The sequence below is a fragment of the Bos javanicus genome, chromosome 29, assembly GCF_032452875.1.
Source record: "Bos javanicus breed banteng chromosome 29, ARS-OSU_banteng_1.0, whole genome shotgun sequence".
In the NCBI taxonomy this organism is placed as follows: domain Eukaryota; kingdom Metazoa; phylum Chordata; class Mammalia; order Artiodactyla; family Bovidae; genus Bos; species Bos javanicus.
In genome coordinates this window covers 50,719,185-50,738,694 of record NC_083896.1, presented here as the reverse complement: position 1 = coordinate 50,738,694, position 19,510 = coordinate 50,719,185, and the positions used below count along the sequence as shown (strand labels likewise).

Genomic DNA, 19,510 nt, shown 5'->3' with positions numbered 1-19,510 from the left:
TCCACCAGCAACGGGGGCTGCCCAGAGGTCGCTAAGGTTCGGGGCCCGTGCAGCCCAAACGCCCCTTTCCGAGGCGTTTCCAGACGCGCTGGGCTCAGCTTGGAGGGTCTGGGATGCGCCTGAGGCCACAGCTCCTCTCCGGGGCAGGACCCTCTGCTGTGGGAGGCCTGGTCTGGGAGCACCTGTGGGCCACCTCCCCCGGCCCTGGTCCTCCCCACTGTCCTGGGAGGCGGCAGGGCCAGGCCTGTGCTGGGCTGAGAGCCACCTCCTTGCCCGGACCTGGCCCCTTCCCCTGGGGGATGGCCACTCTTGGCCTGGGGCCAGGTGCCCTGTGTCCCAGAGGATGCTGGGCTCCCCAAGTTCCAATTACATGTAATTCCAGAGGCGGGCCGGGCTGGGGGAGGGAAGGGATTAGCGAGTGGGCTGGAGCCAGGCCCTCACGGAGCTCGTAGGCTCCAGGAAGGAGCTGTGCTGAAGTGAGGGATCCCTGGGCCCCCAGTAGCCCACGCCTGCCCTGCCTCGGGCAGCAGGGTTCAGGGAAAGCAGGGCCCCGGTGGGGTAGCTGTGGCCCAGATGACCTCTGGGAGGCCCCCAGGTGGGAGGGGGCGCCCACCCCACAGACTGGCCTATCCGGGCCCCTGGGGAGGCCCCCACTGGACCTCACTGTGCCGGGGGTGCTGGATGGGTGAGGTGGGGACGCGGGGAGCGCGCTGTCTGCTGGGACAAGCTTCCAGCAGGACCCCTGGCCCCAGGCTGGCCCAGCAGCAGGAGGGACGGAGGTCCGCCTTGGGTGTGTGCTGGAATCGGGTAGACGGTGCCACATTGGGTAGATGGTGCCGCATCCCGGGCACGGCCAGCTCTACCGGAGCAATAAAAGATAAACCCCAGATAACCTGAGTCAATATTTCCCCAGCGGGCCCTCGGAGCCCCCACAGCTGTTTTCCTGATGACCTGGGGGGCGCCCCACCCGTCCCGCACCCTCCTGCCCTCCCCGCCCTCTGGCGGCTCTGTGGGGCATATAAGGCCTGGCCCCTGCCCCGGGCGCTCTGCCCTGCCTTCCTTCTGGCCACCATGGGGCTGCTGCTGGCCCACCTGGCGGCCCTCTGCCTGGCTCTGACCTGGGCCAGGGGCACGGAGCTCCAGAGAGGTGAGAAGGCTGCAGGATCCCCAGAGCAGATGGTCCTGCCTGGAGGAGAGGGGGTCTTCCTCGGCCCAGGCTTTGGGGTGGGCGACCTGGCCCGGCATTTGTGGCCCCACCCCTGCTGACTCTGGGTGCAGAGAGGAAAGGAGAAGGGAAGGGGGAGTCACTTTGAAGGTGATGGTCCGGCCAGTGTGTCCAGGGGACAGTCCCAGGTGGACGCACTGGGCCGGGCAGCTGCCTGTGGCTCTGAGGGAGGCAGGGGCCCACCAGAAGGGGCCAGGCCCCCAGTCCTGGGTGTCAGGGGCCCTTGGAGGGTCGAGACCAAGGCGGTCCCCTCTGCAGAGCCGGCTGTTTGCGCCTCTGCTCGGGGGCGGCTTCAGCCACAGAAGCCTGTGTGAGGGCAGGACAGGGGGCTCTCCATCCAGCGGAGCCACCGGGGCCGGGGGGGCGGGGGCGAACCTGGGGGCCCCCTCTGAGGGGTCTGGCACCACCCTCTGCTGAGTGCGGGCAGGCTGGAGCCAGGGGAGGGGGCACTGGCTGGGGCATCACTGGACAGAGTGTGGCAACGGCCAGGGTAGGGGCCCCCGCAGGGTACGGGCGTGAGGGCGAGGCAGCTGCAGATGCCCTTGCGGGGGCCCGAGACCGCGCGGGCGGGTGACCAGGGGCCCGGCAGAGGGCCCTGCAGGGCGACCTCCCCAGGGCCTGGGCCAAGACCCCAGTGGCTCTGAGCAGCTGGCGTGCGCCTCCGGAGCAGAAGGTCCTTGAGGGAGGCGGCCAGGCCACTCACGCCTCCCGCCGCGGCCCCCAGAAGGCAGAACCCGGAACCACGGCCACAGCGTGTGCAGCTCCTGGGGCGATTTCCACTACAAGACCTTCGACGGCGACGTCTTCCACTTCCCTGGGCTGTGCGACTACAACTTCGCCTCCGACTGCCGCGACGCCTACAAGGAGTTCGCCGTGCACCTGAAGCGCGGCCCCAGCAGCAGTGGGGGCCCGTCCCAGGTCAAGTACATCCTGCTGACCGTCAAGGACGACACCATCTACCTCACCCGCCAGCTCACCGTGCTGAACGGGGCCATGTGAGTGGTCCGGCCGTCCCCTCCTGAGTCCTGGTGACAGGGCTGCGGCCCCTGCCCCCCAGCCTGACCCACTCCCCCGGCCCGCGTCTATTCTGGCCAACGGCTCAGAAGCAGAGTGTGGGGTCCGAGTCCAGGTCATCGATTCATTCAGCAAATGCTGATGAGGCCCTGGCAGGAACTCCCAGGGGTGCGGGGCTGGGGAGGGGGCTCAAGGGATTTATTTATCCCGCGCGTCTCTGAGACCTTTTCTGCTGGGAGCCCACCAGGCTCTGGGCTCGCCGTCCTGGCGGCCCGGCGGGCTAGGGTTACGCGGGGCCCACAGGAGGCCGTTCCTCCCCCACGTTGTCCAGCATTGTCTGGGGAACAATGGGGCTCTGAGCGCACTCCCGCCCAGCGGTTCCCCACCTGCAGGCTTTGCCCTTTCCCTGCTGCTCGGGGTTTAGTTTCCCACAGCCCGGGCTCAGCGTCGGGGTGGGCACAGGGCCCCAGAGGTGGTGCGGGGTGGGCACAGGGCCTGCCCTCGGAGGCTGGGTGAGGCTTTCCCAGTTGGCCCGCCCTCCTCCCAGGGCTCCTGGGGATTCCTACCAGGAATGGAGCCTGAGGTGGGGTGTGGAGAGGGCCCTGGGCAGGCGTGTGTGGCCCCACCTGGCCAGGCAGGTGGGCAGGGGCTCAGCCACTGCTCAAGTGTCCCCAGAGAGCGGCCACCCGACCCAAGCCCACAGCCTCGGCCCCTCTGCGAGGGGGAGCTGCATGGGCCAGCGTGACCCCCGTGCCCACCCCCAGGGTCAGCACGCCCCACTACAGCCCGGGGCTGCTCATCGAGAAGACTGACGCCTACACCAAGATCTACTCCCGTGCTGGGCTCACTCTCATGTGGAACCAGGAGGACTCAGTCATGGTGCGTTGCGGGGAGGGCCGGGGGGCTGGGGCGCCACGTGGGGAGCGGGGGGGCACCCTGTGAGGGTCCCTCTGGGCCCTCAGGGCTGCCAGAACTGCCCCCGGGTCTCCCACCACAGCTGACCAGACTCTGAGCCCCACTTGGCTGTGGGGGGGGGGCGACCCTGCGGCCTGCTCACCTGTCCCCTCCCCCGGCAGCTCGAGCTGGACAGTAAGTTCCGGAACCACACGTGCGGCCTCTGCGGGGACTACAACGGCCTGCAGACATACTCGGAGTTCCTCTCCGAGGGTGAGCGCCTCCTTGGGGGCCTCAGTGGGCGGGTGCGGGCGGCCCCCTGGCGCCCTCCAGCCTTGCTGAAGGCCGTGACCCCCCAGGTGTACGCTTCAGTCCTGTCGAGTTTGGGAACATGCAGAAGGTGAACAAGCCTGACGTGGTGTGCGAGGACCCCGAGGAGACGGTGGTCCCCGAGTCCTGCTCCGAGCACGTGAGTCCCCAGCCGCGGTGCGGGTGGGGGCTTTGGGGGGTGGGGAGAGCTGGGGGCGTGAGCAGCCCCACCCATGCCCACCTCCTGCATCGCCCCCCAGCGCGCCGAGTGCGAGCAGCTGCTGACGGCCTCGGCCTTCGAGAGCTGCCAGGGCCTGGTGTCCGTGGAGCTGTACGTGCAGGCCTGCATGCAGGACCGCTGCCACTGCCCGCAGAACGCCTCCTGCATCTGCAGCACCATCGCCGAGTTCTCCCGCCAGTGCTCCCACGCCGGCGGGCGCCCAGAGAACTGGAGAACCGACGCGTTCTGCCGTAAGCGGCGTGCCGGGACAGCGGCGGGAGGACGCAGGAGGCTCACGGGGGTTGACCCTGGGGAGCGTGCTGGTCTTTGTGGGTGCCGGGCAGGGCGGCCTGGTGTGTCCAGGGCTGGGGGCCACGTGTGTGCACCAGACCCTTCATGGTGTCCGCCGCGCCCGCCCCTTGGCTCAGGGGTCTGCCTTTGCTTGTCCAGCCAAGAGCTGCCCTGGGAACATGGTCTACCTGGAGAGCGGCTCACCCTGCATGGACACCTGCTCACACCTGGAGGTCAGCAACCTGTGTGAAGAGCACCGCATGGACGGCTGCTTCTGCCCAGAAGGTGAGGATGCGGGCGGGGAGTGGGGAGGCGGGATGGGGGACAAGCGGGAGAAAGAGCATGAGGGCTGAGACCCTCCCCACACAAGCGCGCACACGCACGCACACGCACGCACATGCGTGCACACACGCACGCACACACGCGCGCACACGCACGCACACACGCACGCACACACGCGCGCACACGCACGCACACACACTCAGCGTCAGCTTCCTGCTCCTCACCCCTGGACAGTCCTTCTCCAGCCTGGCCCGTGACCCTGAGTCTGGAGGCAGGTCCCTCAGACACAGTGTGGGTCCACAGTGCCCCCAAAGAGGGGTCTGTGGGTGGGAGGCCGGGTGCACCTGTGGCCCTGGGAGCGGTGGGATCGGGGCGGCTGAGGGGAACGTGTCCTGTTGCAGGCACTGTGTATGATGACATCGCGGGCGGCGGCTGCATCCCTGTGAGCCAGTGTGGCTGCAAGCTGCACGGACACCTGTACACGCCCGGCCAGGAGATCACCAACAACTGCGAGCAGTGGTGGGTGCCAGGGCGGGGGTCGTGGCGGGCGGGGGTCCCGGCGGGCGGTGGATCCCTGTGGGCTGGGGGGTCCAGGTGGGCCGGGGGTCCCGGTGGCCCGGGGGTCCCGGCGGACTGGGGGTGGCAGTCGAGCCTGACCCTGGGCCCTCTGCCTCACAGTGTCTGCAACGCTGGCCGCTGGGTGTGCCAGGACCTGCAGTGCCCCGGGACCTGCAGCCTGGAGGGCGGTGCACACATCTCCACTTTCGACGGGAGGAAGTACACCTTCCACGGGGACTGCTACTACGTGCTGACCAAGGTGGGCTGGCGCTCAGCGGCGTGCGGGCGCTGGGCCCCTGCCCCACCCGCCGTGTGACTACAGCGCCCTCACCTCCACCCCACAGACCCAGAACGACTCCTACGCCCTCCTGGGCGAGCTGGCCCCCTGCGGCTTCACGGACAAGCAGACCTGCCTGAAGACGGTGGTGCTGCTGGCCGACAACAAGAAGAACGTGGGTGTTCCTGCCTCCCACCCCCCCAGCCCCCCGGCCACGGCCCTTCTCAGCCCTGTCCCCTCGGCTTTGCCTGCAGGTGGTGGCCTTCAAGTCGGACGGCAGCGTCCTGCTGAATGAGCAGACGGTGAACCTGCCCCACGTGACGGGTGAGTCCTGCTCCGGGTGCGCCGACTTGAGGGGGAGACGGGGGAGGGAGGAGGAGATGGGGGATGGGCAGACCCCCACCCCTTACCGCCCCTCACACCCCCCCTCACGCCCCCCACCGCCCCCCATGCACCCCCTCATGCCCCCCCCACCCCTCTGCCACCGTCCCTCACGCCTCCCCCCTCACCGACCCTCACGCCCGGCCTCACGCCCCTCCCTTGCAGCGAGCTTCTCCATCTTTCAACCGTCCTCCTACCACCTCGTGGTGACCACGACCTTCGGCCTCAAGCTGCAGATCCAGCTGGTGCCGGTCATGCAGCTCTTCCTGACGCTGGACCAGGCGGCCCAGGGCCGAGTGCAGGGTGAGTGGCCCCGCCCGGCTCCCCCTCGCGACCGCCGTCGGGCCTCTGCGGCCCCCGCCCTTCCCAACCCTGTCCCGGCCCCTCAGGCCTCTGCGGGAACTTCAATGGCCTCGAAGGGGACGACTTCAGGACGGCCGGGGGGCTGGTGGAGGCCACGGGCGCCGGCTTCGCCAACACCTGGAAGGCCCAGTCGAGCTGCGATGACAAGCTGGACTGGCTGGAGGACCCCTGCGCCCTCAGCATCGAGAGCGGTGAGGCTTGGCCGCCGGGCCCCGGCCCCAGGCAGACGGGGTTCCTGGGGGGACGTGGTGGGTGGGTGAGGTGTGGCCGGCTGGCTGCCTGCTGCCTTCTGCCTTGCGGCTGGCTTACGGTGGCCCACGGTGGCAGCTGGCCGAGGGACCCAGCAGAGGGTCTGCTAATCCGTGGGTGGTGGCCTCGACTGGACGCCCTCACACCCACCGGCCGCCTGCCACGTCTGGGGAGCTGGCGAGAGGCAAGGGGCACCTGCCCTGAAGGGAGGGGCCTGTTTTGGTCCACCGAGGGGCAATGTCTGCTCCAGCCTGGGTGACGGGGAAGCGGGATGCAGGGACGTGCTAGAGCGGCCGTCCCACTGAGGGGGCTGAACCCTCCACAGCCAACTACGCCGAGCACTGGTGCTCCCTGCTGAAGAAGCCCAAGACCCCGTTTGAGAGGTGCCACTCCACCGTGGACCCAGCCGAGTATTACAAGGTGGGTGGGCACGCAGCGGCCCCCGCCCCGGCTAAGCCCCACCCCTCCTGTGGGAAGCTGCTGTGTGTGCACAAGCACGTGTATATCGCTGCTTGTGTGAGTGTGCACATGCGGTGAAGGGTGTGTGTGTGCACGCGTGTACATGCTGTGTCTGAGTGCTGTGCACGCGTGTACGGGCTGCGTGTCCGAGTGCTTGTGCACGCGTGTACAGGCTGCATGTCTGAGTGCTGTGCACGCGGGTATGGGCTGCGTGTCTGAGGGCTTGTGCACGCGTGTACGGGCTGCGTGTCTGAGGGCTTGTGCACGCGTGTACGGGCTGGGTGTCTGAGTGCTGTGCATGCGTGTACAGGCTGCGTGTCTGAGTGCTGTGCACGCGTGTATGTGCTCCGTGTCTGAGTGCTGTGCACGCGTGTACGGGCTGCATGTCCAAGTGCTTGTGCACGCGTGTACGGGCTGCGTGTCTGAGGGCTTGTGCACGCGTGTACGGGCTGCGTGTCTGAGGGCTTGTGCACGCGTGTACGGGCTGGGTGTCTGAGTGCTGTGCACGCGTGTACGGGCTGCGTGTCCGAGTGCTTGTGCACGCGTGTACGGGCTGCGTGTCTGAGTGCTTGCATGGGCGTGACGCTCCCCAGCCGGCTCCCACCTCACGGCCCATCTGCCCCCCAGAGGTGCAAGTATGACACGTGCAACTGCCAGAGCACGGAGGACTGCATGTGTGCGGCCCTGTCCTCGTACGCCCGCGCCTGCGCCGCCAAGGGCGTCATGCTGTGGGGCTGGCGGGAGCACGTCTGCAGTGAGTCTCGGGCTCCGGCCGGCCTTCCGGTCCCTGCCGTCCCACCCTGGCAGTCGAGGGGGGAGGGGATGGGGGTGACATCGCAGGGGCCAGTGGCAAACCAGCCTGGGCCTCTGCCTGCATGGAGGAGCTTGGAATCCCTCAGCCCAGAAGGTGGGGCACGTGGCCCCTGTGTGGCCGGGATGGGCCTGGGGTGACCGCTCTGCTGGCCCCTCGGCTGGGCGGGTGTCCCAGCTGGACACGGGGCTTGGGGCTGGCCTTTGGGGAGCAGGAGCTGGGGCTGCCCCACCTCACACAGGCCCCTCCCCTCTGCAGACAAGGACCTGGAGTCCTGCCCCAAGTCTCAGGTCTTCCTGTACAACCTGACCACCTGCCGGCAGACCTGCCGCTCGCTGTCCGAGTCCGACACCCACTGCCTGCAGGGCTTCGCGCCCGTGGACGGCTGCGGCTGCCCTGACCACATGTTTCTGGACGAGAAGGGCCGCTGCGTGCCCCTGGCCAAGTGCTCCTGCTACCACCGTGGCCTCTACCTGGAGGCAGGGGATGTGGTCCTGAGGCAGGAGGAGCGATGGTGGGTGTCCTGGGGTGGGGGAGGGGTGCGCCCCGTCTGCTCGGGGGGCCCACCCCCTGCCCGCCCATCCCATAGAGCCGCTGGGCCTGGCTCACCCCACCTCTCCCTCTCAGCGTCTGCCGGAACGGGAGGCTGAGCTGCATACAGGTCAAGCTGATCGGCCAGGGTAAGTGGCCGCCACCTCGTGCGCGGCCTCCCGCCCCCCACACTCTCCCTTGCCCGTCCGAGCCCCCACCCAGCTTCAGCTGGGCTCAGCGGCCCCTTCCATCCCGCAGCCTGCGAAGCCCCGAAGATCCATGTCGACTGCAGCAACCTAACGGCACTGGCCACCCGGAGCCCCAGGCCCGTCAGCTGCCAGACGCTGGCTGCCGGCCACGTGCGTTCTGGGGGTGCCGCTGAGGCGGGGGGCGCGGGGGGCTCCTGTGTGGCCCTGAGGCTCCGGATCCTGGGCCTCGGACGCTCGGGCTTTGCTTCCCTCTCATCCCTTGAGGGAGTAGCTGCCCGCGGGCCCCTGTAGGGACCGTGGAGGGGCCCCGGGCAGGCCGTTCTCACTTGCCTCCCAGCCCCACGGGGAGCCTGAGGGTGGGGCTCTGGAGGCTGGACCAGGGCGCGGGGTCGAGGATCGGAGGGTGGGGTGGGAGACACGAGTGAGTGTCTGCAGTGTCAGAAGAGGGGCTGGCCATCCTGGGCCTGGCATCTGGTCCTTGAACCCCTCTCTCCAACCACCCCCCAGTACCAGATGGAGTGCATTAGTGGCTGCGTGTGCCCTGAGGGGCTGATGGACGACGGCCGGGGGGGCTGCGTGGTGGAGGAGGCGTGTCCGTGTGTGCACAATAATGACCTGTACCAGCCCGGGGACAAGATCAGGGTCGACTGCAACACCTGGTGAGAGCCCGGCCCTGCCTCTGACGCCTGAGCGCTCCGCCGGGAGCCTGCCCTGGGGCACGGCCTCCTCCGTGGGGCTGGCTGGGGTCTGCAGGGCCCTGGTCCTGATGGGGGCTGCGGTACGAGGGCTTGGAGGTATGAGCTGCTGGGGGTTTTCTGCAGGGCTCCAGGCTGCTCTCTAAGCAGGGCTGGGGAGCCCAGGCCCCTGCAGCCCCTCCAGCCCCCATCTCCCTCTCCCCAGCACCTGCCAGAAAGGGCGCTGGGCGTGCACCCAGTTCGTGTGCCATGGCACCTGTTCCATCTACGGGAATGGCCACTACATCACCTTCGACGGGAAGTACTATGACTTCGACGGACACTGCTCCTACGTGGCCGTTCAGGTGAGGCCGAGGGCACGGGCAGAGCCCGCCTCTGTTCTGTGGTCCCTGAACTGCTGGCCCTGGGTTGTCCCAGCCCAATGAGGAGGCTCTGAGCGGACAGGGTCTGGGGTCAGAGGGGAGCCCTTCCTTGGCCCTCCCATTCCACGACCTCCCGCGGGTGTCAGGGGTGTGGGGTGCCCAGGGGCGTGTGTGGGGGATGGTTAAGCCACCTCTCAGCAGAGGAGGGGCTGGGGTGGGGCCCAGCTGGGGTGGGGTGCCCCTCACCCCGTGGCTGGGTCAGCCTGGCTCACGTGCCCCTGGGCCCCCAGGACTACTGCGGCCAGAACACCTCCCTGGGTTCCTTCAGTATCATCACCGAGAATGTGCCCTGCGGTACCACAGGGGTCACCTGCTCCAAGGCCATCAAGATCTTCATTGGGGTGAGTGCTGCCCCTCCCCGGGGGGTGCATGGTCCCTGGGGACCCCTTGGACCAGGCCAGTGACGGGCCTCTCCCCTGGGCACAGAGGACGGTGCTGAAGCTGGAGGACAGACACTGCATGGTGATCCAGCGTGACGTGGGCCACAACGTGGCCTACACCACGCGGGATGTGGGTCAGTACCTGGTGGTGGAGGCCAGCATCGGGGTCATCGTCATCTGGGACAGGAAGACCACCATCTTCATCAAGCTCGACCCCTCCTATAAGGTGCGCAGCTCCCTGCCTGCCCGGGCCGCCCAGGCACGCCCAGGGCCAGCCCCCTCCCTCCCGCGAGGCCCCCGGGCAAAGCCCCCTGTCCGGCTTGTCTCTGCAGGGTGCGGTGTGTGGCCTGTGCGGGAACTTTGACCAGCGGTCCAAAAACGACTTCACCACGCGGGACCGCATGGTGGTGGACAGTGAGCTGGACTTCGGGAACAGCTGGAAGGAGGCCTCCACCTGTCCGGACGTGAGGACCACCCCGGACCCTTGCACCGTGAACCTGCACCGCCGCTCCTGGTCGGTGAAGCAGTGCAGCATCATCAAAAGCCGGGTTTTCGCGGTCTGCCACAGCAAGGTGGGCGGGGCGCGGGTGTGGGCGGAGCCACCGCGAGGCGGGAGGGGCGTGTGGGCCTGTGGGCGGGGCCACGGGCCAGGGGCTCTCCCTGCAGTGTCACCCCTGAGCTCTGTCCTGTGTGTCCGGACACATGACCAGAGGTCCAGTCTTAACTTTGAGAGACGTGGCTGGATCCCCAGGCTCTCCCATACCTTCCAGGGCACAGCGCGCCCAGACAGCCGTCTGCTCCGGGCAGTGGGGGGTGGGTGTGGTGGGCACCGCTGTGGGACCCCCCTGGCAGGCCCCTGGGGGGTGGTGCCGGGTCACCTTTCCCTGTCCCAGCCTCGGGGCCCTGCGCTTCTCGGGGCACAGGGGAGGGCCTGGCCCCGGCAGGGCAGCGTGGACCCTGGCACATGGACGCCCCTCCCCAGGTGGACCCCATGCCCTTCTACGAAGCCTGCGTCCAAGACTCCTGCTCCTGCGACGCCGGCGGGGACTGTGAGTGCTTCTGCTCCGCCGTGGCCTCTTACGCCCAGGAGTGCACCAAGGAGGGCGCCTGCGTGTTCTGGAGGACCCCCGACCTGTGCCGTGAGCGCCGGCCTGCCCTGGCCCCCGGGCACCCGCGGGGCGGGGCTGGAGCTGCTGAGTGGGGGGGGCGTGTCCGTGGTCCCCTCCCCGCCTCCGCCCTCCCCAAGTCTGACGGCACCTCTACCCCCAGCCATATTCTGCGACTACTACAACCCCCCCGACGAGTGTGAGTGGCACTACGAACCTTGCGGGAACCGCAGCTTCGAGACCTGTCGGACCGTCAACGGCATCCACTCCAACATCTCCGTGTCCTACCTGGAGGGTGAGGGGCCCCGTGGGGTGTTGCCCTGCGTGCCAGGCAGGCCAAGCTCGCCCTGCTGCAGTTTGTTCATCAGACAGTCTGCTGGGAGTCTGAGCTGAGACCCCACTCTCAAGGGGAGAGACAGAAAGGGGTCAGGTTAGCACACCAGGAAGTCAGGGGGCCTCTGAGTCAGGAGCGAAGGTGCCGTGGGAAAAGAGCAGGTCAGGATGAGCTGGGGGCTGAGGAGGCCTCTAGCTGAGAAAAGCTGGGAACTAGAGGACCATCTGGGGAGGGCGCAGGGGCCATGCCCCCCAGGAGGCTGGGCGGGGCCTGGCTGTCCCAGAGGGCGTCCTGGAGAAGAGGGCCTGCGGGGCGGGGAGGGTCGGCAGGGTGAGGTGGACGGGGTGGATGTACATCCTCTGCGCCGGTCCAAGCCCAGCGCCCTGTGCCCACCAGGCTGCTACCCCCGGTGCCCTAAGCTCAGGCCGATCTACGACGAGGAGCTGAAGGCGTGTGTCACCAGGGACCAGTGCGGCTGCTACATCGACAACACTCACTACTCACCGGGCACGTCCGTGCCCGCAGGGCACATCTGCCACGCCTGGTACCTAAGCTCCCGTCACAGGGGCCCGGGGAGATCAGCGCACACACACAGACATGCACGCCCACTCACACGCACGCACACGGCGGGGGGGAGGGGTGGCCCGTGTTGCCTCTGCGCCTCGCCTCGTCCCTGCTCTGCCCACACTGGGAGTCCAGGTGGGGTCCCGAGCCGGCCTTTGGGGCAGCGTCACCCTGAGGCTGCAGGCCTGTCGTGGGGTGTGGGGGGCGGGTGAGGGCACAGGCCGGCGCCTCCTCGGGCCTGCAGCCTCGCGCTTGCTTTTCAGCATGTGTACCAAGTCCTCGAAAGTTGTCTGCCGGGTTGATAAAGGTAAGCTGCCCACCCCCGGACGCTCCTCCTGGACCCACCTGGGTCCTGGCTGGGTGCAACCTCCTGTGCTTCTGTCCCCGGCCCCCCTGAAGGTCCGCGTGGCTGCCCTGAGCCCCTGTCAGCTCGGAGGTGCCTCTGGTTTGCAGCAGCCCTTAGGGCTCACCTGACACATCTGTGTTTCTCCTGATGGGGAACGAAGCCCCTTCTGTGACGCAGCCTCTATGTTCTGATGGGCACCGCTGAGGGTCCTGGGTGCGGGGTCCTGGCGGGCGCTGGCTGGCTGCTGGTTGGTGGTGGGGGACCCGTCTCCCCTGTGTGGACGGGCTGAGGGGCCTGGGGAGCCTCTGTCTTGTCCCTGATGGGTAGATATTGGCCTCCCGCAGGGAAGATCGTCAACATGACACAGGACGGCTCCTTCTGCTACTGGGAGTTCTGTGGCCCCAACGGGACGGTGGAGAAATACTTCAACGTCTGTGTGTCCACCTCAGCACCCTCAACCCCCACCACGACCACCTCCGCCACCTCAACCCCCACCACAACCACCTCCGCCACGACCACCCCCACCAGCACCACTCCGACCCCCAGCACAAGTAAGGCCCCCTCCCCTGCAGGGGGCCTGCCTTCCCCTGAGCTCGGCAGGGACGGCCCTTCTAGGCAGGCGGGAAGTAATGACCTGCCTCTCAGCTCGGGGCGTGTCCCCCGCCCCCTCCCACATTTCAACCACAGCCCCAAGCCCAGAGCAGGGTGACGGCCACACAGACCTGCAGGAGCCAGGGCTGGAGGAGGCCGCCAGTGCCCTGGGTCCCTCAGCTGGAGTCGTAGCTAGTGCTGAACAGGCCGCGGGTGTATAACAGCCACCGGGAAACAAAACGTGAAAATGAAGAGATTTCACAAACCTCAAACCTGTACAATGACCTTCTCTCTCCCCACGTTTTACCGCAGCGTCACCTTCCTCTTCACCCACGACCGGTAAGTCACGTTAGCAGCTGGTCCCGTGATGCAGGGCGAGGAGCAGCAGAAAGCGTGCCTCCCTCGAGACCCCGATGCGGGCTGGGCTGGGAGGCCGGACCACCGGCTCAGGGACTGGAGGTGGTCTGTTTTGGTGACCTGATTCCTGATTTGCTGAGCCCAGGGACTCATGCAGGGGACTTGACCAGCTCTGGGTGAAAACACTGGTCAAGAGTCCAGCCTGAGCCCCGCCAGCGGGCTTCTGGGCTGAGCTGGGTGGCCCTTCCTCATTCATTTGTTTGGCTTATGGATTTGAAGGTAGCTGAGGAAGGGGCACTAGGCTGGTGCCTCAGGCCTGGTCTGTCACTGGCGGGGCATGGGGGTCTCAGGTTTTTAGCTGCAGAAAGAGGGGAGAAGTAGAAGGTGGAAGTTTAGGCTCAGCCTGAAGTCTCTGAGCCTGCTCCAGGCCCTTTGGTGGTGATGGGGACAGCTGGTCACGAGGGTCTCTGGGTTCTCTGAGCCCGTTGACCTCCCGAAAGGTGCGCCCCCACCTGACTGGCCAATGCCGGTCTTGCTCGCCTAGTTTCCTGCTGCTCCTGGTCCGACTGGATCAACAACGACCATCCCAGTACCAACAGTGACGGCGGGGACCGAGAGACGTTCGACGGAGCCTGCAGGGCCCCCCAGGACATCGAGTGCAGGGCGGCCGTGGAGCCCTTCCTCAGCTGGGAGACGCTGGGCCAGAAGGCTCAGTGCAATGTCTCCTTCGGGTTCATTTGCAAAAAAGAAGACCAGTTTGGAAACGGACCTTTTGAGGTCTGCTATGACTACAAGATACGGGTCTTTTGCTGCCGGCAGAGGGATGAGTGTCCTACCTCGACCCCAACCACCACCCCGCCGACCACCACCCCACCAACCACCACTCCACCGACCACCACCCCACTGACCACTACCCCAACCACTACCCCAACCACTACCCCACAAACCACCACCCCAACCACTACCCCGCTGACCACCACCCCACCAACCACCACTCCACTGACCACCACCCCACTGACCACCACCCCAACCACTACCCCAACCACTACCCCACAAACCACCACCCTGCCGACCACCACCCCGCTGACCACCACCCCATTGACCACCACCCCAACCATTACCCCAACCCCCACAACAACCACAGTGACCCCAACTCCAACACCAACTACCACAGAGACCACCCCCCCCACCACTACCCCAACCACCACCCCGCAAACCACCACCCCGCCAACCACCACTCCACCGACCACGACCCCACTGACCACCACGCCACCAACCACCACCCAGCCGACCACTACCCCAACCCCCATCTCAACCACCACCCCACAAACCACCACCCTGCCAACGACTATCCCAACTGCAACTACAGTCACCACAGTGACCCCAACCCCATGTCTGCCAGACTGCAGATGGACTGGCTGGCTGGATTCTGGTAACCCGAACGATACCGAAGCAGGCGGAGACGTTGAATCCCTTGAGAACGTCTGCGAGACGGGCTGGGTAGCCAACATCTCCTGCAGAGCCACCGTGTTTCCCAACACTCCCCTCCAAGAGCTTGAACAAACTGTGGTGTGTGACACCTCTGCTGGGCTTGTGTGCAAAAACCAGGACCAGAAGCCAGGGGGAGCCACCCCGCCTGCCTGCCTCAACTACGAGATCAACGTCTACTGCTGTTTTGTTCCACGTAACTGTGTCTCCACACCGTCGACGACCACTACCAAGGCCCCAGGCCCATCATCTACCACCCATTCAACAGAGACTCCAACCCCAACACCCACCATCACAGAGACCACAACCCCCACCACTACCACAACCACAGGGACCCCAACCGCAACACCCACCACCACAGAGACCACCACCCCCACCACTACCCCAACCACCAGCTCACAAACCACCACCCCACCAACCACTACTCCACCAACCACCACCCCACTGACCACCACCCAGCCGACCACTACCCCAACCCCCATCTCAACCACCACCCCGCAAACCACCACCCTACCAACCACCACCCCACTGACCACCACCCCCACCACTACCCCAACCACCAGCCCACAAACCACCACCCCACCGACCACTACTCCACTGACCACTACCCCACCGACCACCACCCCACAAACCACCACCCCACCAACCACTACTCCACTGACCACCACCCCACCGACCACCACCCCACCAACCACCACCCAGCCGACCACTACCCCAACCCCCATCTCAACCACCACCCCGCAAACCACCACCCTACCAACCACCACCCCACTGACCACCACCCCCACCACTACCCCAACCACCAGCCCACAAACCACCACCCCACCGACCACTACTCCACTGACCACTACCCCACCGACCACCACCCCACAAACCACCACCCCACCAACCACCACTCCACCGACCACGACCCCACTGACCACCACGCCACCAACCACCACCCAGCCGACCACTACCCCAACCCCCATCTCAACCACCACCCCACAAACCACCACCCTGCCAACGACTATCCCAACTGCAACTACAGTCACCACAGTGACCCCAACCCCATGTCTGCCAGACTGCAGATGGACTGGCTGGCTGGATTCTGGTAACCCGAACGATACCGAAGCAGGCGGAGACGTTGAATCCCTTGAGAACGTCTGCGAGACGGGCTGGGTAGCCAACATCTCCTGCAGAGCCACCGTGTTTCCCAACACTCCCCTCCAAGAGCTTGAACAAACTGTGGTGTGTGACACCTCTGTTGGGCTTGTGTGCAAAAACCAGGACCAGAAGCCAGGGGGAGCCACCCCGACGCCTGCCTGCCTCAACTACGAGATCAACGTCTATTGCTGTTTTGTTCCAAGTTACTGTGTCTCCACACCTTCAACGACCACTACCCGTTCATCATCTACCACCCATTCAACAGAGATTCCAAGTCCTACCACTACAGAGACCCCAGCTACAACAATGCCCACGGCTTCAACTGGGACTCCGATGCCAACCTCTAGCACCACCTCAAGAGAGACAACAACCACCACACCAACAACTACAGTGACCCCAAGCCCGCCATCTGCCACCACTACAACAGAGACTCCAACCCCAACACCCACGACCACAGAGACCACCACCCCCACCACTACCACAACCACAGGGACCCCAACCCCAACATCCACAACCACAGTGACACCACACTCTCCATGTCTGCCATACTGCAGATGGACTGGCTGGCTAGATTCTGGTAAACCAGATTATACCAAAACAGGCGGAGACTTTGAATCCCTTGAGAACGTCTGCGAGACGGGCTGGGTAGCCAACATCTCCTGCAGAGCCACCGTGTTTCCCAACACTCCCCTCCAAGAGCTTGAACAAACTGTGGTGTGTGACACCTCTGCTGGGCTTGTGTGCAAAAACCAGGACCAGAAGCCAGGGGGAGCCACCCCGCCTGCCTGCCTCAACTACGAGATCAACGTCTACTGCTGTTTTGTTCCACGTAACTGTGTCTCCACACCGTCGACGACCACTACCAAGGCCCCAGGCCCATCATCTACCACCCATTCAACAGAGACTCCAACCCCAACACCCACCATCACAGAGACCACAACCCCCACCACTACCACAACCACAGGGACCCCAACCGCAACACCCACCACCACAGAGACCACCACCCCCACCACTACGACAACCACAGAGACCACCACCCCCACCACTACCACAACCACAGGGACCCCAACCCGAACACCCACCACCACAGTGACCCCAAGTGCACCATCTACCACCACAACAGAGACTCCAACCCCAACACCCATCTCCACAGAGACCACCACTCCCACCACAACCACAGAGACCACCTCCCCCACCACCACCACAACCACAGAGACCACCACCCCCACCACTACGACAACCACAGAGACCACCACCCCCACCACTACCACAACCACAGAGACCCCAACCCCAGGACCCACCACCACAGAGACCACCACCCCCACCACTATGACAACCACAGAGATCACCACCCCCACCACCACCACAACCACAGGGACCCCAACCCCAACACCCACAACCACAGGGACCACCACCCCCACCATTACCACCACCACAGAGACCACCACCCCCACCAGTACAACAACCACAGGGACCCCAACCCCAGGACCCACCACCACAGAGACCACCACCCCCACCACTACCACAGAGACCACCACCCCCACCACTATGACAACCACAGAGACCACCACCCCCACCACCACCACAACCACAGGGACCCCAACCCCAACACCCACAACCACAGGGACCACCACCCCCACCATTACCACCACCACAGAGACCACCACCCCCACCAGTACAACAACCACAGGGACCCCAACCCCAGGACCCACCACCACAGAGACCACCACCCCCACAACTACCACAACCACAGGGACCCCAACCCCAACACCTACAACCACAGAGACCACCACCCCCACCACAACCACAGAGACCACCACCCCCACCACAACCACAGAGACCACCACCGCCACCACTACCACAACCACCAGCCCACAAACCACCACCCCACCAACCACCACCCCACTGACCACCACCCCGCCAACCACCACCCCAACCATTACCCCAACCCCCACAACAACCACAGTGACCCCAACTCCAACACCCACTACCACAGAGACCACCACCCCCACCACTACCCCAACCACCAGCCCACAAACCACCACCCTGCCGACCACCACCCCACCAACCACCACCCCAACCATTACCCCAACCCCCACAACAACCACAGTGACCCCAACTCCAACACCCACTACCACAGAGACCACCACCCCCACCACTACCCCAACCACTACCCCACAAACCACCACCCTGCCGACCACCACCCCACCAACCACCACCCCAACCATTACCCCAACCCCCACAACAACCACAGTGACCCCAACTCCAACACCCACTACCACAGAGACCACCACCCCCACCACTACCCCAACCACCAGCCCACAAACCACCACCCCACCAACCACCACCCCACTGACCACCACCCCACCAACCACCACCCCAACCATTACCCCAACCCCCACAACAACCACAGTGACCCCAACTCCAACACCCACAACCACAGAGACCACCACCCCCACCACTACCCCAACCACCAGCCCACAAACCACCACCCCACCAACCACCACCCCACTGACCACCACCCCACCAACCACCACCCCAACCATTACCCCAACCCCCACAACAACCACAGTGACCCCAACTCCAACACCCACAACCACAGAGACCACCACCACCACCACGACCACCACCACCACCACGACCACAACCACAGGGACCCCAACCCCAACACCCACAACCACTCAGTGTCTGCCGGACTGCAGATGGACTGGCTGGCTGGACTATGGTAACCCGAACAATACCGAAGCAGATGGAGACGTTGAATCCCTTGAGAATGTCTGCAAGAGGGGCTGGGTAGCCAACATCTCCTGCAGAGCCACCATGTTTCCCAACACTCCTCTGCAAGAGCTTGAACAAACTGTGGTGTGTGACACCTCTGTTGGGCTTGTGTGCAAAAACCAGGACCAGAAGCCAGGGGGAGCCACCCCACCTGCCTGCCTCAACTACGAGATCAACGTCTATTGCTGTTTTGTTCCACGTAACTGTGTCTCCACACCGTCGACGACCACTACCCGTTCATCATCTACCACCCATTCAACAGAGATTCCAAGTCCTACCACTACAGAGACCCCAGCTACAACAACCCCTACAGCTTCAACTGGGACTCCGATGCCAACCTCTAGCACCACCTCAAGAGAGACAACAACCACCACACCAACAACTACAGTGACCCCAAGCCCGCCATCTGCCACCACTACAACAGAGACTCCAACCCCAACACCCACGACCACAGAGACCACCACCCCCACCACTACCACAACCACAGGGACCCCAACCCCAACACCCACAACCACAGAGACCACCACCCCCACCACTACCACAACCACAGAGACCCCAACCCCAGGACCCACCACCACAGAGACCACCACCCCCACAACTACCACAACCACAGGGACCCCAACCCCAACACCTACAACCACAGAGACCACCACCCCTACCACAACCACAGAGACCACCACCGCCACCACTACCACAACCACAGGGACCCCAACCCCAACACCCACTACCACAGAGACCACCACCCCCACCACTACCCCAACCACCACCCCACCAACCACCACCCCACTGACCACCACCCCGCCAACCACCACCCCAACCATTACCCCAACCCCCACAACAACCACAGTGACCCCAACTCCAACACCCACTACCACAGAGACCACCACCCCCACCACTACCCCAACCACTACCCCACAAACCACCACCCTGCCGACCACCACCCCACCAACCACCACCCCAACCATTACCCCAACCCCCACAACAACCACAGTGACCCCAACTCCAACACCCACTACCACAGAGACCACCACCCCCACCACTACCCCAACCACCAGCCCACAAACCACCACCCCACCAACCACCACCCCACTGACCACCACCCCACCAACCACCACCCCAACCATTACCCCAACCCCCACAACAACCACAGTGACCCCAACTCCAACACCCACAACCACAGAGACCACCACCCCCACCACTACCCCAACCACCAGCCCACAAACCACCACCCCC

At 65.3% G+C, this 19,510-nt stretch overlaps 1 protein-coding gene across 1 annotated transcript in view; it reads left to right on the top strand.

The window, feature by feature from the left end:
- The first annotated feature begins 1,044 nt into the window (after positions 1 to 1,044).
- Positions 1,045 to 19,510, top strand: part of MUC2 (mucin 2, oligomeric mucus/gel-forming) — a 28,032-nt gene continuing 9,566 nt past the window's right edge. The window contains 30 exon segments of the mRNA XM_061407455.1: positions 1,045 to 1,147; positions 1,950 to 2,220; positions 3,004 to 3,118; positions 3,316 to 3,406; positions 3,493 to 3,602; positions 3,703 to 3,913; positions 4,113 to 4,238; positions 4,637 to 4,754; positions 4,914 to 5,052; positions 5,138 to 5,245; positions 5,325 to 5,394; positions 5,617 to 5,754; positions 5,841 to 6,005; positions 6,389 to 6,483; positions 7,150 to 7,276; positions 7,592 to 7,847; positions 7,961 to 8,013; positions 8,123 to 8,223; positions 8,581 to 8,732; positions 8,974 to 9,112; positions 9,421 to 9,531; positions 9,617 to 9,796; positions 9,903 to 10,142; positions 10,553 to 10,709; positions 10,840 to 10,971; positions 11,407 to 11,554; positions 11,838 to 11,881; positions 12,265 to 12,471; positions 12,824 to 12,850; positions 13,413 to 19,509. Coding sequence (XP_061263439.1) covers positions 1,072 to 1,147; positions 1,950 to 2,220; positions 3,004 to 3,118; positions 3,316 to 3,406; positions 3,493 to 3,602; positions 3,703 to 3,913; positions 4,113 to 4,238; positions 4,637 to 4,754; positions 4,914 to 5,052; positions 5,138 to 5,245; positions 5,325 to 5,394; positions 5,617 to 5,754; positions 5,841 to 6,005; positions 6,389 to 6,483; positions 7,150 to 7,276; positions 7,592 to 7,847; positions 7,961 to 8,013; positions 8,123 to 8,223; positions 8,581 to 8,732; positions 8,974 to 9,112; positions 9,421 to 9,531; positions 9,617 to 9,796; positions 9,903 to 10,142; positions 10,553 to 10,709; positions 10,840 to 10,971; positions 11,407 to 11,554; positions 11,838 to 11,881; positions 12,265 to 12,471; positions 12,824 to 12,850; positions 13,413 to 19,509 — 10,004 coding nt within the window. The 5' untranslated portion in view covers positions 1,045 to 1,071.